Raw genomic sequence first — 17,475 nt, 5'->3', positions numbered from 1 at the left:
TGCTCATATTTAAACTTGTCTTGTTGAACAAGTAGGGGATTATGGGTATTAGAAGAGCAAAGAAATAAAATTTATGGGACTCTTTTAAAACATATTTGATATTGTGTAATGAATCAAAGCAACAGGTGAAGGGCCATCATGAAATTGCAGAGCATTTTAGCAATAAGGAGGAGACCCTGCATCCACATAGAAAGAAACTGACAAAGCGACAGCAGCCCACGAGGACCCAGAGTTCTCAGTAGTGACACCTGGCAACAAAAGTGTAGAGTAAATGCCTTCAAGCCTCTGAAGGAGGTGACTTTCAACATGGCGACCTATGTCCACCACTATCCATCAAATACCGAGACTGACAGGCATTTTCAGACCTGAAGTACTCACATTAAGCTCTTGAGAACCTTTGTTAGAAAGCTACCACATGATGTGCTTCGTTGCAGCTAAAAGGTAAAAGCAAGAGCCAGAGGTGATGGCTTTGTGTCAGGACCAAAGGCCAGCAGTCCAGATAGAGGCCAGGGCACTAAGGGCTGTGGAGAGGACACCATCTGGAGGCAGGAGAACCCTGACCAAGGATCTAATACAAGATGTGGGGGACAGGGTGGGGAGGGGATCTGCTTCTAGATGTTTCACATATTTGCTAAAACACTGGAATGGAATAGGATGCTGTTAGCTGACAGCCAACAGTTGTGTCCAGATTAGTTATACGGACTCTGGTTTAACAATAGGTAGGTAAATTCATCTGTGAGTTCTGCAGAAAGCAGGGAGTGGGGGTTGCTGGGGGAATAGTGAATAGAAGCTAAATCCTTGTCTACAATTAATATATCAAGAACATATAAAAGCTGATACTTTAGACACATATCAGACTTATCTGAGAGCGGCTCATATGCAAGAAGAATCAAAAGATGGATGGCAGATCTTCTGTGAAAAAAGTAGGGGGACACAGCTGAGGCCATTGCTCCCCGCCTGCCCCAAATGTTAATTTAATATTGTGCAATAGGTTAATTAGAATTGTGTCCCCCTGAGGAAAGGTCCCTGCCTTTTTTTTTCCCCCACTTTAGTTGCCTAAGAACCCAAGAGGTGAGAAGCTGATAGTGGCCAGTTCTGAAAAAAAAGCAAGAACTGGAAGAACTGGGCAGGATTAAAACTTGTAGCCAACAGTAGAGGGACAGAGCAGTCAGCGGGTGTGTTTAGAGACCCACTAGGGAGATTTGAATCCTGCCTCCGCCATTTCCTGTGTTTTCAATGAAGCAAATTGCTCCATCTCTCTCTCTGTTAGGTATATACCGGCTCGTTATATATACACATGTATTTGCATGGGAGCGTGTGTGCATGCGTGTGTGTGTGTGTGTGTGTGTGTGTGTGTGTGTGTGTGTGATGCACCCTATCCTAGCATTGTTCCTAGTCATTTTCTATTTTCTATGTACATGTTAGCTAGTCACATATATTAGGTTGTAACTATAGCTAGAAAAACTAAGTTGCTTTTGAGAACCAACCTATGTGAACTCCTGGTCCGGGTGGCATTTAAAAGTCTGTACAGGAAGACTGTATCATTGGGTTGGGGAATTCTGATAGAACTATGGAATTCATTGTGGGCTCAACTTACCTTTTTGAAATCCATAATCTTTAGAGGTTGTGACCTCTGTATTAGTCGGTGCATGCTGTGGGAGAGGCACCATGGTTCCAGGAAAGAGTCAAGAAGTGGGAAAGGATAGCAGTGTGTGTATGCTAGAACTTACGGTAACAAAGCAAGCCTGACATGCTCAGAACAAGGCAGCAGTGAGCGGCTCTGCTAGTCAAGAGTGGGAGTGGGTTCACACACACACACACACACACACACACACACACGAGCACTGTGGTTGTTGGCATGGGACAGCACTGTGCACTTGCCTTGGAAATCAGTTCTTCTTTGCCTTGCTTCCTCCCACAGCTTAATCGCTTACACGGAGCAGTATGTGGAGTACGATCCATTCATAACACCAGCAGAGCCATCTAATCCTTGGATCAGCGATGACATCACCTTATGGGACATAGAGATGAGGTAATATATAAGCAAACAAATTCTATTTGTTTGTATTGGGATGGAGGATGTTGAAAAAAAAACCCCATAGTCTAACGCAAATACCGTATCCCCTATTTTAATTGGAATGAGACTCAGAAGAGAAAAGGCCCAAGCATCTTCCACATTGGTGTCCCCTTGCTCAAGGCTCTTTCTCCATTGCAGCTTTCCTTGCAGACACATGGGTTCTCCGTGTCTGTCATGGCAGCTAGCACCACTCCTCAGCATCCCATGGCTCTGGCTGCTGGAAGGGAAGGCTCTGCTGCCTCGACCCGTCTCCTTCATCTCAGATCGCAGCAATGCTAGCTAGCCCCTCTCCATGCTCTCCTTACCTCTCAGTGCTTTCCACCAACCCCCCTCAGCTGGTACAAGCTGATTTAACAATGATGGTTGGATGAATTCATCTGGGAGTTCCTCAGAAGGCAGGGATTGGAGGGGCTAGGGAACTAGTGGGTAGAAGTTAAATCCTTGTCTAAAATTAATATACCAACAACATTGTTCTCTCTGTGGAAAAGGCAAGGCAATGGGGCAGAGTGGAGCTGATAAGCCTGCCCAAGGATGCTCAGTTAGAATGCAGCAGCCTTAAGGCTGGAGCCCAGGCAGAGGCTGTGCTCTGGGGCTGGCCTCACACTGGCCTTCTGAAGTCATAGGCATCAATAGTTCCAGTAGCACTTGGCTCTGCCCTGGGTGAGGAGCGGGTGTGTTGACTTAACAGCTGAGGGGAACTTGGGCACAGTCACAATTCCTAGACACTCTGGCACAGTTCTGTGTGGTACTCCTTTGTCTTTGCCCTCCAATTTCTTCTTTCATTTTCCGTGACTTTCTCTTTTAATAAAAGTCATAAATGCTTACTATAAAAAGTTAATCTATCCTGGTATGCATAAAGAAGGAAACTCTTCCCTTCCTCTGACATGCCCTCCAGGAAGAGTCTGATGTCCTGGTTCGAACCCTGCAGCAGGGTGCTGGGGCCCAGGGTAGTACTCTGTGCACCACTGACAGAGACTCTGAGGAGACATCTGATATATACTGGCTTGGGTTTCTTCAGTGTGAGGGTCAGACCACACCCCTTCCTTTTTAATGTCCCATCTTTGCAAATCCAAGTTCTCAGAGAAGTTTTGTGATTAACAAGCTGTGCAAAAATTGACATGGACTAGGCAATGAGGGTGGTCATGGTCCTGCCAATCCAGGTAGAGAAGATGTGCAACGTGTAACATATACATAGAGACCGTCTTGGTTACGATTAATAGTGATGTGATGAGATATCATGACCAAAGCAACTCAGCGAGGAAAGCTCTAATCTGCTTACACTTCCAGGTAACAGGTCCATCACTGCAGTCAGGGCAGGAACTCAAACAGGGCAGGAACCTGGAGGCAGGAGTTGATGCAGGGGTCACAGAGGAGTGCTGCTCACTGGGTTGTCCCATGTGGTTTGCACAGCCTGCTACTTATAGAACCCAGGATCACCAGCCAGGAGTGACACTGCCCACGATGGGCTGGACCCTCTCACATCAAACCACTGGTTAAGAAAATGCCCTGCAGACTTGCCCAATCTATGGAGACAATTTCTCAGTTGAGGTTTCTCTTAGCAGATAATGCTAGCTTGCGTCAGGTTAACATAAAAACCAGCCAGAAGAGGGGTTAAGAATGAAATTAAGACATTTTTTCCTTCAGTGTATATGTATTTCATATAGTTGCTAAGTTGCTAGGATGCTAATTCATGTTAAGTTGATTGGTCGTACCTTAGATAAACAAAAATATTAAGGGTTTTTGGACTCAGGGATACTGTAAAACTTACAGAGACCTTAAGGGTGCCATGAACTCAAAACATTTGGAAGGCTCTGAATTAGTGACTATCTCTTTAAATTTCATAAACAGAAAATATTCTCATCTCTAATGTAATTATGTTCATTATATATATATATGCTATTTTAATTAGCAATATATAAACACATACTAATCCACTTTATCCTTCTTAATATTTGCATAATATCCCCTGGCATGAATGAAGTAAAATTTGTTTAACCAACCCCCAGGCCATAACTATTTAACTCATGTCTTTTTCTGTAATATAAAAAAACAATTCAAGGAACATCCCTATACCTCAATCTAATTAGTTTTTCACTATAAATTTTACCAAGGTAGAATTACTTGAAATGGAATGCATGTTTTAATTTTGGTTCATTACCATATTTTCTTAAATAAGCCTGAACCCACTTTTCCACGCCTCCATTTAAAGGTCCCCTTCCTTCCCATCCCCAGCATGAACAATCTTTCCCTCTTAATTCTTAAGACCAATAGGTGGAAACAGATCTCACTTTGCTCTCTGTTTCTTCACTGGTGTAGAAGAATCTTACTTGAGGATGTTTCCGGTGATTACAGAGATTCATTCTCTGTGACCTTTTGGCAACCTGTCTGCTCCCTTTTCCCCACAGTGGTGACTTTTGATACTAGAGTACAAAAATCCCACTCGCATTGGCTTGTCTTTTTCCTGATTTCTTCTCTGCTTTTTTAAAATTTCCTTTCCTCTTCCTCAACTTTTTATTTTCTGGGGCTGGAGAGATGGCTCAGCGGTTAAGAGCACTGACTGAGTTCAATTCCCAGCAACCACATGGTGGCTCCCAACCATCTGTAATGAAATCTGACGCCTTCTTCTGGTGTGTCTGAAGACAGCTACAGTGTACTTACATATAATAAATAAATAAATCTTTTAAAACCCTTTTTATTTTCTAATCATCTTTTGCATTGCCTCTTCAAATTCTAGTTTCTGTTCTAGTCATAGTTATATTACACATGGTTTGAGTTTAAAAGATCATTAATTCATACCAGGGCATGTGTGTACTTGAAAGCAGAAGTTTCCCCCTGCCTTCCCATAATGCACTCACCCCAGAGATATGTTAGTGTGATATCTTTTAAACTGATGCTCTGAACTTACAATGTCAAGAGAACAAGGAGTGTGCAAATGGACATCTACTTTTAAAAGCCTATTTCTGGTGTGACCCAGTGCATCAGCTACTTTTCTGTTGCTGGGATGGAACAGTATGACAAGGTCATTTAGAGGAGGGAGAGTTTATTTGGGCTTATGGTTCCACAGGGTTAAAGTCCATCACCATCATGGGAAAGTGGCAGGCATAGGCAGCGCCCATGGTGGCTGGAGCAGCAAGCTGAGAGAGTTGATATGAACCCCGAGCAGGAAGGAGAGTGAAAACAGGGTAGGGCAAGCCTCAGCTCTCAAGGCCTGCCTCCAATGGCATACCCTCTCTAACGAGCCTTAGGAGATCCTAAGTCTCCTGGGGGACAGCACCAGCTGGGGACCAAGTATTGAAATGGCTGAGACAATACAGGACCTGTCTGATTCAGTCCCTTCCATTCTGACCAAGAATTTAAAACATTCATTAACTTATGGTGTCTTTTTTTCTTTCTCCTCCTGTTCCTAAATGCTTCTATTTACGGTTGCTTCTTCTGTTCTCTCTCTCTCTCTCTCTCTCTCTCTCTCTCTCTCTCACTCTCTCTCTCTCTCTCATTTTTAACTGTTTAGGTACATTTTAATTCATATTTCTAAGGTTTTTTCATTTATTCTTTAAAGATTTTTCTCTATGTGTTTGTCTGCCCTCTCTGTCTCTGTCTCTCTGTCTCTGTGTCACTCTGTCTCTCTTTCTCTGTCTCTGTTTGTCTCTCTGTGTCTCTCTCTGTCTGTCTTTTATCCTTTGGTAGGAAATCTGGGCCTCTGATGTGGAGCTCTTAAATGTCTTGAGAGGTCCCCTGCATTGCTCAGATGTGTTTTGTTTTTTGTTTTCTCTTGATGTTCTGGCTGCTCCGGCATCAGTGGTGGCACTGTGCTCTGGTCTCATTGTTTTTATCAGAATCTGGTCAGCTCCCTCTCCCCATGGCCCTTCCCCTCCCCCCCCAGCAGCCTGCTATGAATGTACCTCAGTTTCCTCCGTATGCTCCCGTCTAAGGCCTGCCCTGCTCTACTGACATCCGGCTGCTCAGAGCATCAAACTCTTGCACTGTTTTCTCCCATGGCTCTGCCACAGCCACAGACTGTCCTCTAGCAGCTTTGTTTTGGACCTCCCTGAGATGCCTGGACCTTACCATCCTCTGGGAGAACTTATCTTTGTCCCTACACATGATTTGGGTTAAAAGCAACAGACAAAGTCCATTGCATTGAGTTTCAGAGCCCCGCCTATTCTGTCTTTCTGAGCCGTTTGCCCCTCCTGGCTGACTTTCCTTCTCACTCAAGCCTTCCCAAGCATGGTGGCTACCCAGTGTAATGACATGGGTGTCCCATGCCTCTGGCTGCTATGGCACACCCCTCTAGATCACTTCTAAGGAGGACCCTGTGATGCATTAGAGTCTTGTCTTCTAACTGGCACACATAGGCAATCGAAAGAATAAACTGGGTAGAGGGTAGGTGAGCGGGTTATTCCTTCTTTGGTCAAGAATTTGGGGAAAGAAGGAAGAAGGCAGGTTCCCAAAGCTAATTCACTGTGATAAAAATGAATGTTCTCACTTGTCTCTTACTAGATAAAGACATAGATGATCATTTGGGGAAAAGGTGGCCACTTTGCTATTTGACTTATCTCAAGCTATTCAACTTGATTAATCTCAAGCTATTCAACTTCATTATTCTCAAGCTATTCAGCATTCTATCCTCCACACGGTGCTACCTGCCTTAAAGTAGGTAATCCAGTTCTGATTTTATTGTTCAAGCTTCTACCCGAAGCTAATGCCTAACCTAAGAAACGATAGAGCCATGGAGTCTTATCTACCCAAGCAAATGGAGCACTACAGACCCAGGTGAAAACGAAGCTCTACTTCTCCTACAGAACACCCGTAGCCACTCAGCCTTGTGGAGCTGTCAGAGTGTGAGACCAGTGCTGACGTCACACCTCAGTCTAGTGATGGTCACCGTCTATACGGTAAACTCAAAGATGAGGAAGAAAATAACCAACTGTCAGCGCTTTCTCACGTTCACCTTATTTCAGCTCATATTGAGACCTACTTTGCACTGTGTTCTGAGTAAGAAATCCTCTGGCTAAAAACCTAACAAAGTCAACAGAAGCTGCTGTCTTACCACCTGGCACCAGAATTCCTCCTTGCTTAGCAAAGGGCAATCAGTCACTGGAGGCAGAGAGCGTGTCCTGAGAGAGGAAAACAAAGGGCCGGGTGGGGGGCGGTGAGGGGAAGGAGCAGAACCAGGGCGAGATTAGAAACCAGGTGCCCTCCCCTCAAGGCCTCACCTATCATGCAAGAGCATCTTCCCAGACCGCAGGTGAGCATGACTCGCAGTGTATGGCCGAGGAGAAGCCGCGTGTAGCAATCGGGATGCTATGGGGATGCCCTCTGCTCACCTGTACTGGGCTCAAGTCTTCTGTGCTACCGAGAAGTCCACGCTGATTTGCTTTGAGCTCCAGGCCTGAGAACGTCAGAGGAAAGCCTCCACTCTACAAAAATGAAGGACACATTGTGTCTGCTGCAGGGTGGATGTCCAATGAGAGACAGCTACTGTATGATGAATGGGCAAACAGTGTAAGATATAATCGAAATAACAGGAATTGTCCCTGAATTCCTTCTCAGCCTCAGCTAGGATAGTATTAGATTTTCTGTGTGTGTGTGTGTGTGTGTGTGTGTGTGTGTTAATGTATGTGTGTGTGTGTGTGTGTGTGAGAGAGAGAGAGAGAGAGAGAAAGAGAGAGAGAGAGTAGTAGTAGTATTAGTAGTAGTAGTAGTAGTTTATTTACTATTTGAATTGAATGACAATATCAAACAATATTAACAGGGGATGAAAATTATAGAGTAATGATCATGGACAACACTGTTATTCTTCCAATTACTCAGAATGACAAACATTCTGAATTAGTTTTTTTGAATTTTCTTGTTGCTATGATAAAGTACTGAACAAAAGCAACTTAAGAAAGGAAACACTTACTTTGGCTTATAGTTCAAGGTAACAGTACATTATGGAAGAGAAGTAGTGTCAGCAGGAGCAGGTGGCATGGTGTGCACATAGTCAGGAGGCAGAGGAATGCTGAATGCTGGTCCTGGGCTCATTTTATCCTTTTGTTTTCAGTCTTGGGCCTGAACCATGAGACACATGATTCAGTTGAGTTAGTTCTTTGCCATTATTTATACCAAGAAGCTATATTAGTTATTTCTCTTGTAACTGTTAAAAATTCCTGGAAAATAAATTTAAAGAAGGAAGAGTTTATTTTGCTTCACAGTTCACTGGTAAAGTTTATCGTAGTAGAGCAGGCATGGCAGCAGGAGGTAGCTGCATCTACGCCCAGATCTCAGAAATGGATGGTTACTGGTGCTTAGCTCCGTCTCTTCTTTTTATTCAGTCCAGAACCTCAATCCATAGAATGGCACTGCTATAGTTAAAGCTGGTGTCTTGCCTCAGTTACCCAGTGTAGAAATTTCCTCACAGACATCCCCAAAGGTTTCTCATCTGGGTGATTTAAATTTTGCCACGTTGACCATTGACTTGAATAAGATGGCCTTTCCTCTTCAGTCCAACACAATTTTCAATTCCATCTTAGATATCATCAGTGTGGCTTTTACTTTTCATATTCCTACTAGAATTCTGTTCTTAACCACTTCAGTATTTATATTTTTCTTTTTTTTATTTATTGAAAAGGGAAATAAAAACACTTTATGATAAAATTAAAGATTTACATGGAAAATATTTCAGATAAATATGTTAAAATTGACGATTTTCATGGAAAATTAAAGAGTAAAGTGGTAGACATGTAAAAAATCATTAAATTAATTGAAATATGGAATAGGAAATTTTATGATAGATTTAAAGATTTAGGTGGAAAATATTTCTGATAAAATTGTGGAAAAATGTAGAAAAACATGTTAGAATTGAAGATTATCATGGGAAATTTTATATAGATATAATAATAGTAGTTATAAAAGTATTCCTAAGTTGATTGAAAGTGATTATAAACATTTTCTGATAAACTTGAGGATTTACATGGAAAATATTTCTGATAAAATTGAAGAAATATATAGAAAAACATGTTAAAATTAAAGATCATGGAAATTATATATAGTTAAAATGATAGGCATAAAGATAATTCAAAGTTGATTGAAGGTGGAATTATAAACATTTTCAGATAACATTGAAGATTTACATGGAAAATATTTCTAGTAAAATTCAAGAAATAAATAGACAAATACATTAAAATTGACTATTTCATGGAAAATTTTACATATAAAATGGTATATATAAAAACTCGTTTTAAATTAATTGAAGGTGGAATCAGAAACATTTGTGATAAAATCAAAGATTTACATTGAAAACATTTCTGGTAAAATAGAGGAAGTATATAGGAAGACATTAAAATTGAAAATTATCGTGAAAAATAATGCAGATAAATGACATTAAAAACATTACTAAATTAATTAAAAGGGGAATTATAAACATTTTCTGATAAAATTAAAGATTTACATGAGAAATATTTTGTTAATCTATGTCTTTTTATTGGGGAGTTGAGTCCATTGTTGTTAAGAGATATTAGGGAATAGTGATTGTTACTTCCTGTTATTTTTGATGTTATTTTTATGTTTGTGTAGGTATCTTCTTTTGGGTTTGTTGGAAGAAGATTACTTTCTTGCTTTTTCTAGGGTGTAGTTTCCCTCCTTGTGTTGGCATTTTCCATCAATTATCCTTTGTAGGGCAGGATTTGTGGACAGATATTGTGCAAATTTGGTTTTGTCATGGAATATCTTGGTTTCTCCATCTATGATGATTGAGAGTTTTGCTGGGTATTTTTGTGTTCTCTTAGGGTCTGTATGAGGTCTTCCCAGGATCTTCTAGCTTTCATCATCTATGGTGAGAAGTCTGGTATGATTCTGTTAGGTCTGCCTTTATAAGTTACTTGCCCTTTTCCCCTTACACTTTTAATATTCTTTCTTTGTTTAGTGAATTTGGTGTTTTGATTATTATGTGCTGGGAGGACTTTCTGTTCTGGTCCAGTCTGTTTGGATTTCTGAAGGTTTCTTATATGTTCATGGGCATCTCTTTCTCTGGGTTAGGGAAGTTTTCTTATACAATTTTGTTGAAGGTATTTACTGGGCCTTTAAGATGTAAATCCTCGCTCTTGTCTATACCTATAATCCTTAGGTTTGGGTTTCTCATTGTGTCCTGGAATTCCTGGATGTTTTGGGTTACCAGCTTTATGCATTTTGCATTTTCTTTGACTGTTGAGTCAATGTTTTCTATGGTATCTTCAGCACCTGAGATTCTTTCTTCTATCTTTTGTATTCTGTTGTTGATGCTTGCCTCTATGACTCCTGAAATCTTTCCAAGGTTTTCTGTCTCCAAAGATGTCTCACTTTGTGATTTCTTTATTGTTTCCACTTTTAGATCCTGAATGGTTTTGTTCAGTTCCTTCACTTGATTGTTTATGTTTTCCTGTAATTCTTTAAGGGATTTTGTGTTCTTCTTTAAGGGCTTCTGCCTGTTGACCCATGTTCTCCTGTATTTCTTTAAGGGAGTTATTTAAGTCTTTCTTGAAGCCCTCTATCAGCATCATGAGATACGATTTTAAATCCAACTCTTGCTTTTCCAGTGTGTTGGGGTTTTCCGGAACTTGCTGTGGTGGAAAAACTGGGTTCTGATGTTGCCATGTGGCCTTGGTTTCTGTTGGTAGGGTTCTTGTGTTTGCCTTTCGCTATATGGTTATCTCTGGTGCTAGTTGGTATTGTTGTCTCTGGCTGGAGTTTGTTCCTCCTGTGGGACTGTAAGCCTGTGTCCTTACTGTCTGAGCTCAAAAATGAAAGCGCTGCTGGGAGATCTCTCTCTCTCTCTCTCCTGGCATGCTATGCACAGAAGGCTGTGGAGTTTCCTGGCTCCCTGGTGCAAATGGAGGCAGGAAGACTTCCGTCCCAGCTGATCCACTGATCTTAGGCCAAATGTGCTTCTAGCAGGTCCCTTCCAGAGAGAAGGTAAAGATCTCACCTCTGCGCTCAGAAGTGAAAGCACTGCTGGGAGATCACTCTTTCCTGGCAGGCTATGCACAGAAGGCTATGGAGTCTCCCGGCTTCCTGGTACAAATGGCGGCAGGAAGACCCAGATAGGATAGTATTAGACCCAAAACTCTAGGAACAAGAAAGAATATAATCATCAGGTCAGAAGGAATGGGAGGGGTAATAAAAGGCTTCAGTTTTAAAGCATGACAAACTCTGTCTGATGGAAACGGGGAGAAATCAGCTTCTGTTGAAGAAAGTAACAATAGTCAGGGCTTAGCATTGAGGGACAGTCAGCTAAGTCACCAGACCACAGCTGGAAAGAACCGGCTGCACTAAACGGTCCCAGAAGAGCATCTTAGGGAGGCCTGAGGAAAGTGATTCTGGTAGTGACATTAACCCAAAGTTGGGACCTCATGAACTGGTGTGGCTCACAGAATCGTGGTCAACCATTTCTTCCCTGCATAGGGTAGGTTAGGTTTGAGGCTCTGGGTCTATTGAGGAGCAAGTACGTGAACAACAGTTGTATAGAACCTGCTTCCTTCTGCTTGGTGGAAGGAATCCATTCCCAGCCAAGATATATACATGCATACATACATACATACATACATACATACATATGTACATATGCACACAAACGCATATAGGTATTTGGGTTTGACTATTAAGCTCCTTTTAAAAATTAGATTTATTAACTATTTTATGTGTATGAGTGTTTTGCCTGTGTGTATGTGTGTGTATACCACATGCCTGCCTAGTTCCTGTAGAGACCAGAAGAGGGCATCGGATACCCTGGAACTGGAGTTATAGGTTGCTCCATTGTGAGCCACCAAATTGATGCTGGAAACCAAACTCTAGTCTCCTACAAGAGCAACAAGTTTTCTTAACCACTGAGCCATTGCCCCAGGTCCCTCAAGTTCCTTTCTTAAAGCAGTCAGTTCTTAAACATGGACCTATTAATGCCATCCCCTACCCCGCCCCCATGTACGTGTTGATCCTTACGTCAAAAGAGAAAGCGTTTATTTTCATACATGTTGGCCTTGACGCCTTATTTGGCTGACAGACTGGCACTCTGAGAGGCAGCCACACACAGTCCCAGTAATTTCTAAACATAATGTCTTAAGTCTTTGAAATGGTCTGCCATGCAGGGAGAAGTTTAAGCCACTGGGAAAGCCACGTGGAGTCAGTCACTCTAGCCAATAGCTTCAGATGAGCTCTTGACAAACAGCCAGTGTCAGCTGCCACAGGAGCAGTCTGGACACAGGCCCAGCCCGGCCCTCAGATGACCTTTTAAACCACCTTGCAGCTACAGGTCTGAGTGACCACTATCTAAGACCTTCCGGCTGTTCTTAGGGTGGTAAATAAATAAATCAAGACTGTTTCTTCCCAGTGTGGCCCTACCATTGGGGTCATTAGATATGCTTTCCTGAGAGAACTGGCCCTTGCTTCACAATTTTTCTGATAACTGATCTCAGTCCATTCAGGCTGTCAAGCAAAAAATGCAACAGATTGTGTGTGGCTTGCAAATGAAAGAAATTTGGTTCTCTCTGTTCTGGAAACTGAGAATGTCAAGATCACGGCATCCATATGTTGGTGTCTTAGGAGGGCATGGCTCATGGTCTGAACAAGGTGACAGACAAGTCACTACTATCTCACAACTTAGGAGGCAGAGGCAGAAGGATCACATGTTTGACTTGGCTACAGAGTGAATTTTTATCTTCCCTGTGTGTTCTTTTATATGAGTACACTGTCACTGTCTTCAGACACACCAGAAGAGATGGTTGTGAGCCACCATGTGGTTGCTGGGAATTGAACTCAGGACCTTTGGAAGAGCAGTCAGCACTCTTAACCGCTGAGCCATCTCTACAGCCTCACCCCCAGCCCCCCCCCCCCCCCCCCCCGTGTTCTTTTATGGCAACAAGGTGAGCGTTCTAGAACCTATTGATAAGTGTATTGATAAAGACATTAACTTCATTCCTCATGGCTCAGTGACTTCCAAAGGCCCCAGCCCTTAATACCATCATGTTGGAGGTCAAAATGTCAACAGATGAATTTTGGAGAGACAAAAAAATTTTAATCTGTACCATTCTACACATGTTTCTCCCGTTTATAAACTCTCATATGCTTCCTGGATATCACTAGCAGTCACTCTCTAAAATCAGTCTTAAAGTATCATCTGAATATCATCTAAATAAGAGAAGGGGGAGTCAAGATACAAGTCATCTCCAGCTGAAGTCCCTTCCAGCTGTGAAACCAACCAAGCCGTGATGGGAAGTACGAGATAGACATGCCTGTTCCAAAGAGAGGAAACAGGCCACAGGTCCCAAGTGAGTCCAAATACAGCAGGGCAAAGTTAAGGCTTCATTTAAGAGAAATTCTCTTCATCTTGATTCTGTAGCTGTCAGGCCAGACTGAGGTGATAAACTCACTGAGGCTGGGAACCCACCTTCACAGCTCTCTGAAGGTGAGTTGTGTGCCTGTGGCTTTTCTGGACCGATATTCTGTTTGCCACGTCCATTTGGATAACAGCATCTTATCCACAGTTCAATCGATGTCCTCTCTTTGCTAAGGCCTGGCAGCTTTCCCAGGCTAGACCACTGCCCTGCCACTCTGCCCTGGAGATTTGTCCAAATAGCCCCCCTGGTCACAGTCCACCCTGAAGCTCTCTCCTGCGCCTCTCCCCTGAATGTTCCAGGCATGGGCATCCTGGACTGCTTAGACTGGAACGATGCCTGAACCTATTGAAACTCCCATCCCCAGCTCCCTGTGGTTGTAGCAGTCTGAGCCTGTAATGGGGGTCACAGGCCTAGCGGCCACCAAATCATCTTCATGTCACTTTCCTATTGTCCTGAAAAACAGCTCCTGGCTTTTGTCTGGATGGCTGAGCCCTACTCTACCTTTCTATCAGTCATTTGGCCTCACCATTCATTGTCTCCTTTTTTTGTCATTTTGTTTGCTTCTTTGTCATAACATGAATACACTGGGAACTTTCTCAATCCTTATTTGGATTCTAGTTCCTTTTCACTAGCAATTCTATCTTTAGTTGATTCCTCTCTCTTTGTGTACTCCTAAAAGGAATTAGGAAGAATCAAGCTACTCCTTCAATATGGGGCTTAGAAACGTCCTTGGCTAAATATGTAAAGTATCTAAATAGTATCTATTTAGTAACTAATAGTGGTAATAATTATTATTTTATAATAATTTAACTATATTATGTAATATAAATATATTAGAATATTTACATATATTTAAATGTAATAAAACTATCTTAATAGTAACTAAATAGTATCATTATTTGCAAGTTCTACCTTCCACAAAACACTGGCACACAAACAAAATTCCCCCAGTCTCTGCCACTTTGTAACAAGAGACATTCTTCCTTTAACTTCCTCTGCGTCTTCTGAGACTTGTCCCCATGGCCTTTATCATTCACTAACATTCCGCAACAAATGATTTAAGTATTATTTAAGACGATTAGGGGTTTCTTTTCAGCCTTTTTACTTGTTTTTTTTTTTTTTTGAGTACAACACAACACACACACACACACACATTCAGAATCATCTTCGTGAGTCCATTCTCAGCAAATGTTTTACATTTTCTCCTGCCTGTCTTTGCCACCCCTTTCCATTTTTAAGTATGTGTGTTGTGGGCAGCATCCCCTCTTAGTACCAATTTTTGTCTCAGCCCATTAGGATAGCTAAAAAAAAAAGTTTCCATGAATAGTGTGGCTTATAAATACCATACATTTATTTCTCATGGTTCAAGAGATTGGTTCAAAGCAAAACACCTGCAGGTTCACTGTACAATGGAGGATCCTCTCACTTTGAGGACCCCCTCACTGATTCACTGATAGCCAGCTTCTTGCTGTGGTGGAAGGGTGAGGGGGCTCTCTGGATCTCTTATAGGAACACTGATTCCACATGTGAGCAGAATCACCCCAAAGGCCCCGCCCCCAGATATGTCAATTGGTGGTTAGAATTTCAACTCAAGAGTTTACGGAAGGAGGCGAACACAACTCCGGTCTTTTGAAGATAGCTTCTATCTTTCCTCAAGCCTCAGTTTAGACATCAGATGAGGGCCATAGAGTAGAAAGCAAAGCAGTGCAGGGACCAAAAAGGCATGGAAACCGGAGACAGACACGCCTGCAGTCCAAGTCTGCATGTTACTCGCATCTCTTCATCTTTTGAATGTGGAGCATTGATCTTCCCTTTAGACACTGGGAGCAGAATAAGGAAAGCTCTTGCCCCTCCCTCATACCTTGTAGGTGCTACAGGAAGGAGCATGCTCCTAGGTAGCTGTGTGGGCTGGCTTAGGAAACCAGCTAGAGTTATTTGGGAAGAGGGAAATCTTTTTTGTTTGCTTTGTTTTGTTTTGTTTTGTTTGTTTTTTCAAGACAGGATTTCTCTGTGTAGCCCTGGCTATCCTGGAACTCACTCTGTAGACCAGGCTGACCTCCAATTCAGAAATCCACCTGCCTCTGCCTCCCAAGTGCTGGGATTAATGGTGTGTGCCACCACTGCCCGGCTGAGGGAAATCTTAATAAAGAAAACATCCCCACTGGGAAAGTCTATCAGAAAACATGCGAGATCACGGGATCTGGACAATCCCTCATTGCAACTCTGTTTCCGAGTGAATCTAGATTGTGTCACGTTGAAATTAGAACCATCACACTTGCGGAAGGACATTAAGAGATTTCATCACTAACAATTAGGGGTTAAGTGGTAATAGTGTGTTCTTGAACCTTAAAGCAGGTGATATTGGTAACACCCGAGAGGTGAAGGGAGGGAAGAGGTAAGGTGGGGGTTGTATTCAAGAGGCTTTCAGCAGAGCAGAATCCCAACTGAGGCAGGAAAGCAAATTCCAAGGATAAGTTACAGAAATGGATTAGGAATGGTAGGTAACTGAGAAGACTCAGGAAACCGGATCGATCAGGAGCACCTTAAGATCTGTGTTCTTCCTAGAACCGCAAGACTCTGATTTTATTTAGAAAGAGGGTGATAGGTATAATTAATTCAATTGCAATCATACTGGAGTAGGGTAGACCCCTTGCCTATAAAACTGGTGTTTTTGAAAGAAAAGCAATAGATGCATACACACACATGAAGAGGAAATGCTGTGTACACCTGGAAACACAGGAAAGAAGCCATGTGACCACCAGGTAGTGATTCAGCAGTATGTCTGCAAGCCCAGGATTGAAGCCCCAGAAGAGGGAGAGACATGGAAAGATTTTCCTCTAAAGCCCTCAGAGAAAGCATGATTCTGTTAACACTCTGGGTTTAGATTGCCAGAAATCTGGAACTGTGAAGCCCAAAACTTCTGCTGGATGAAGCTACTCATTCATTGTGTTAAGACTTTATTGTGGCTACCACAGACTACCTCAGGGTATATTGTCTTTCCAAATTCTCTCATATCTCCTAAAGGGTGAGCCTTTGAGAGCATCTTCAAGTTCTATGCCTGTTTTTTCTCGGATTCTATATCTACAGAGGCATTCTAAGATTTCTCACCCACCCTCAGATTTCCCCTTTCCCAATCTTGCCACCACCAAGGAATCTGGTGGGGTGAACATTGGCTCACAGCCTGTCATCAGAAAGTGGTGGCAGTGGTGGTAACTGTGCTTCCATGAGACAGTTGTTTAAAAGACTGAGTCGCTCTCCACACCAAGTCTCAGGCACGACCTTTGATGAGGGCAGAGCTGCACCCAATCATCTGCAGAACCTTCCATCATTGTCTGGTAAAGAGCAGATGATGTCTGAGTCCCGGGTCAGACCATGATGCTGGGAAAAGAATATTCCTGCGGCTCCCAGACTTAAATTTGTTGATGATTTCAACTTTGGGCACTGTCTCCACAAACAGTACTTTCAATCCCTTGGGAAATTGCTGAATTTGATTAATTTTATGGCTTATTTCTGAGAGAAACCAGGATCAGTTGTCATATGTCTTATTATAAAAACACAACCTGATACTTTGTAAAAGGTTATTTATGAAAGAATTTCCCATTGCCTGCACTAATAAGGTTAGCATTCTACCATGACCCTATTGAGCTATGCCTGGAAATGCAAGCCACATTGCAAAGGCCTCCCTGATCCTCATGTATACAATCTATTGATCACTGCCCTAGAAAGAGAAGACATTGCTGCCAATCACACAAGTCAGTGCCGGGGTAGCTGGGTCCAAATGGTTTGCCTCTAGATCCCATATCCAGTACCAGAGCCACTAGCCGCAGATGACTACTTAAGCTTAAACTTTCATTATGTACATTTTAAATTTCACTTGAGGCCATCAGCCATACTAGCGTCTTGCTGGCATGTGCAGACGGTGACTCCAAACTGCAAAGCATGATTATAAAATGGCTCCACCAGTCCAGGGAGTTCTCCTGCTCAGCCTCCTCTAGAATGTGCTGCTTTTAAAGCACTTCAATGCACCTGCTCTCTTCTAAGAGAATTATAGGT

The 17,475-nt window shown here is 42.4% G+C and overlaps 1 protein-coding gene across 8 annotated transcripts in view; it reads left to right on the top strand.

Annotated features, from left to right (window-relative positions):
- The window catches only part of Rgs6 (regulator of G protein signaling 6), a 560,849-nt gene that overhangs the window by 489,752 nt on the left and 53,622 nt on the right, over positions 1-17,475 (top strand). For all 8 annotated transcript variants that reach the window (XM_052185525.1, XM_052185520.1, XM_052185521.1 and 5 more), the window contains exon 13: positions 1,922-2,032. In XM_052185525.1, the coding sequence (XP_052041485.1) occupies positions 1,922-2,032 (111 nt within the window). The remainder of the gene's footprint in view (positions 1-1,921; positions 2,033-17,475) is intronic.

The sequence above is a fragment of the Apodemus sylvaticus genome, chromosome 6 (genome assembly GCF_947179515.1).
Source record: "Apodemus sylvaticus chromosome 6, mApoSyl1.1, whole genome shotgun sequence".
Taxonomy (NCBI): Eukaryota; Metazoa; Chordata; class Mammalia; order Rodentia; family Muridae; genus Apodemus; species Apodemus sylvaticus.
This window is presented reverse-complemented; position numbering and strand designations above follow the sequence as displayed.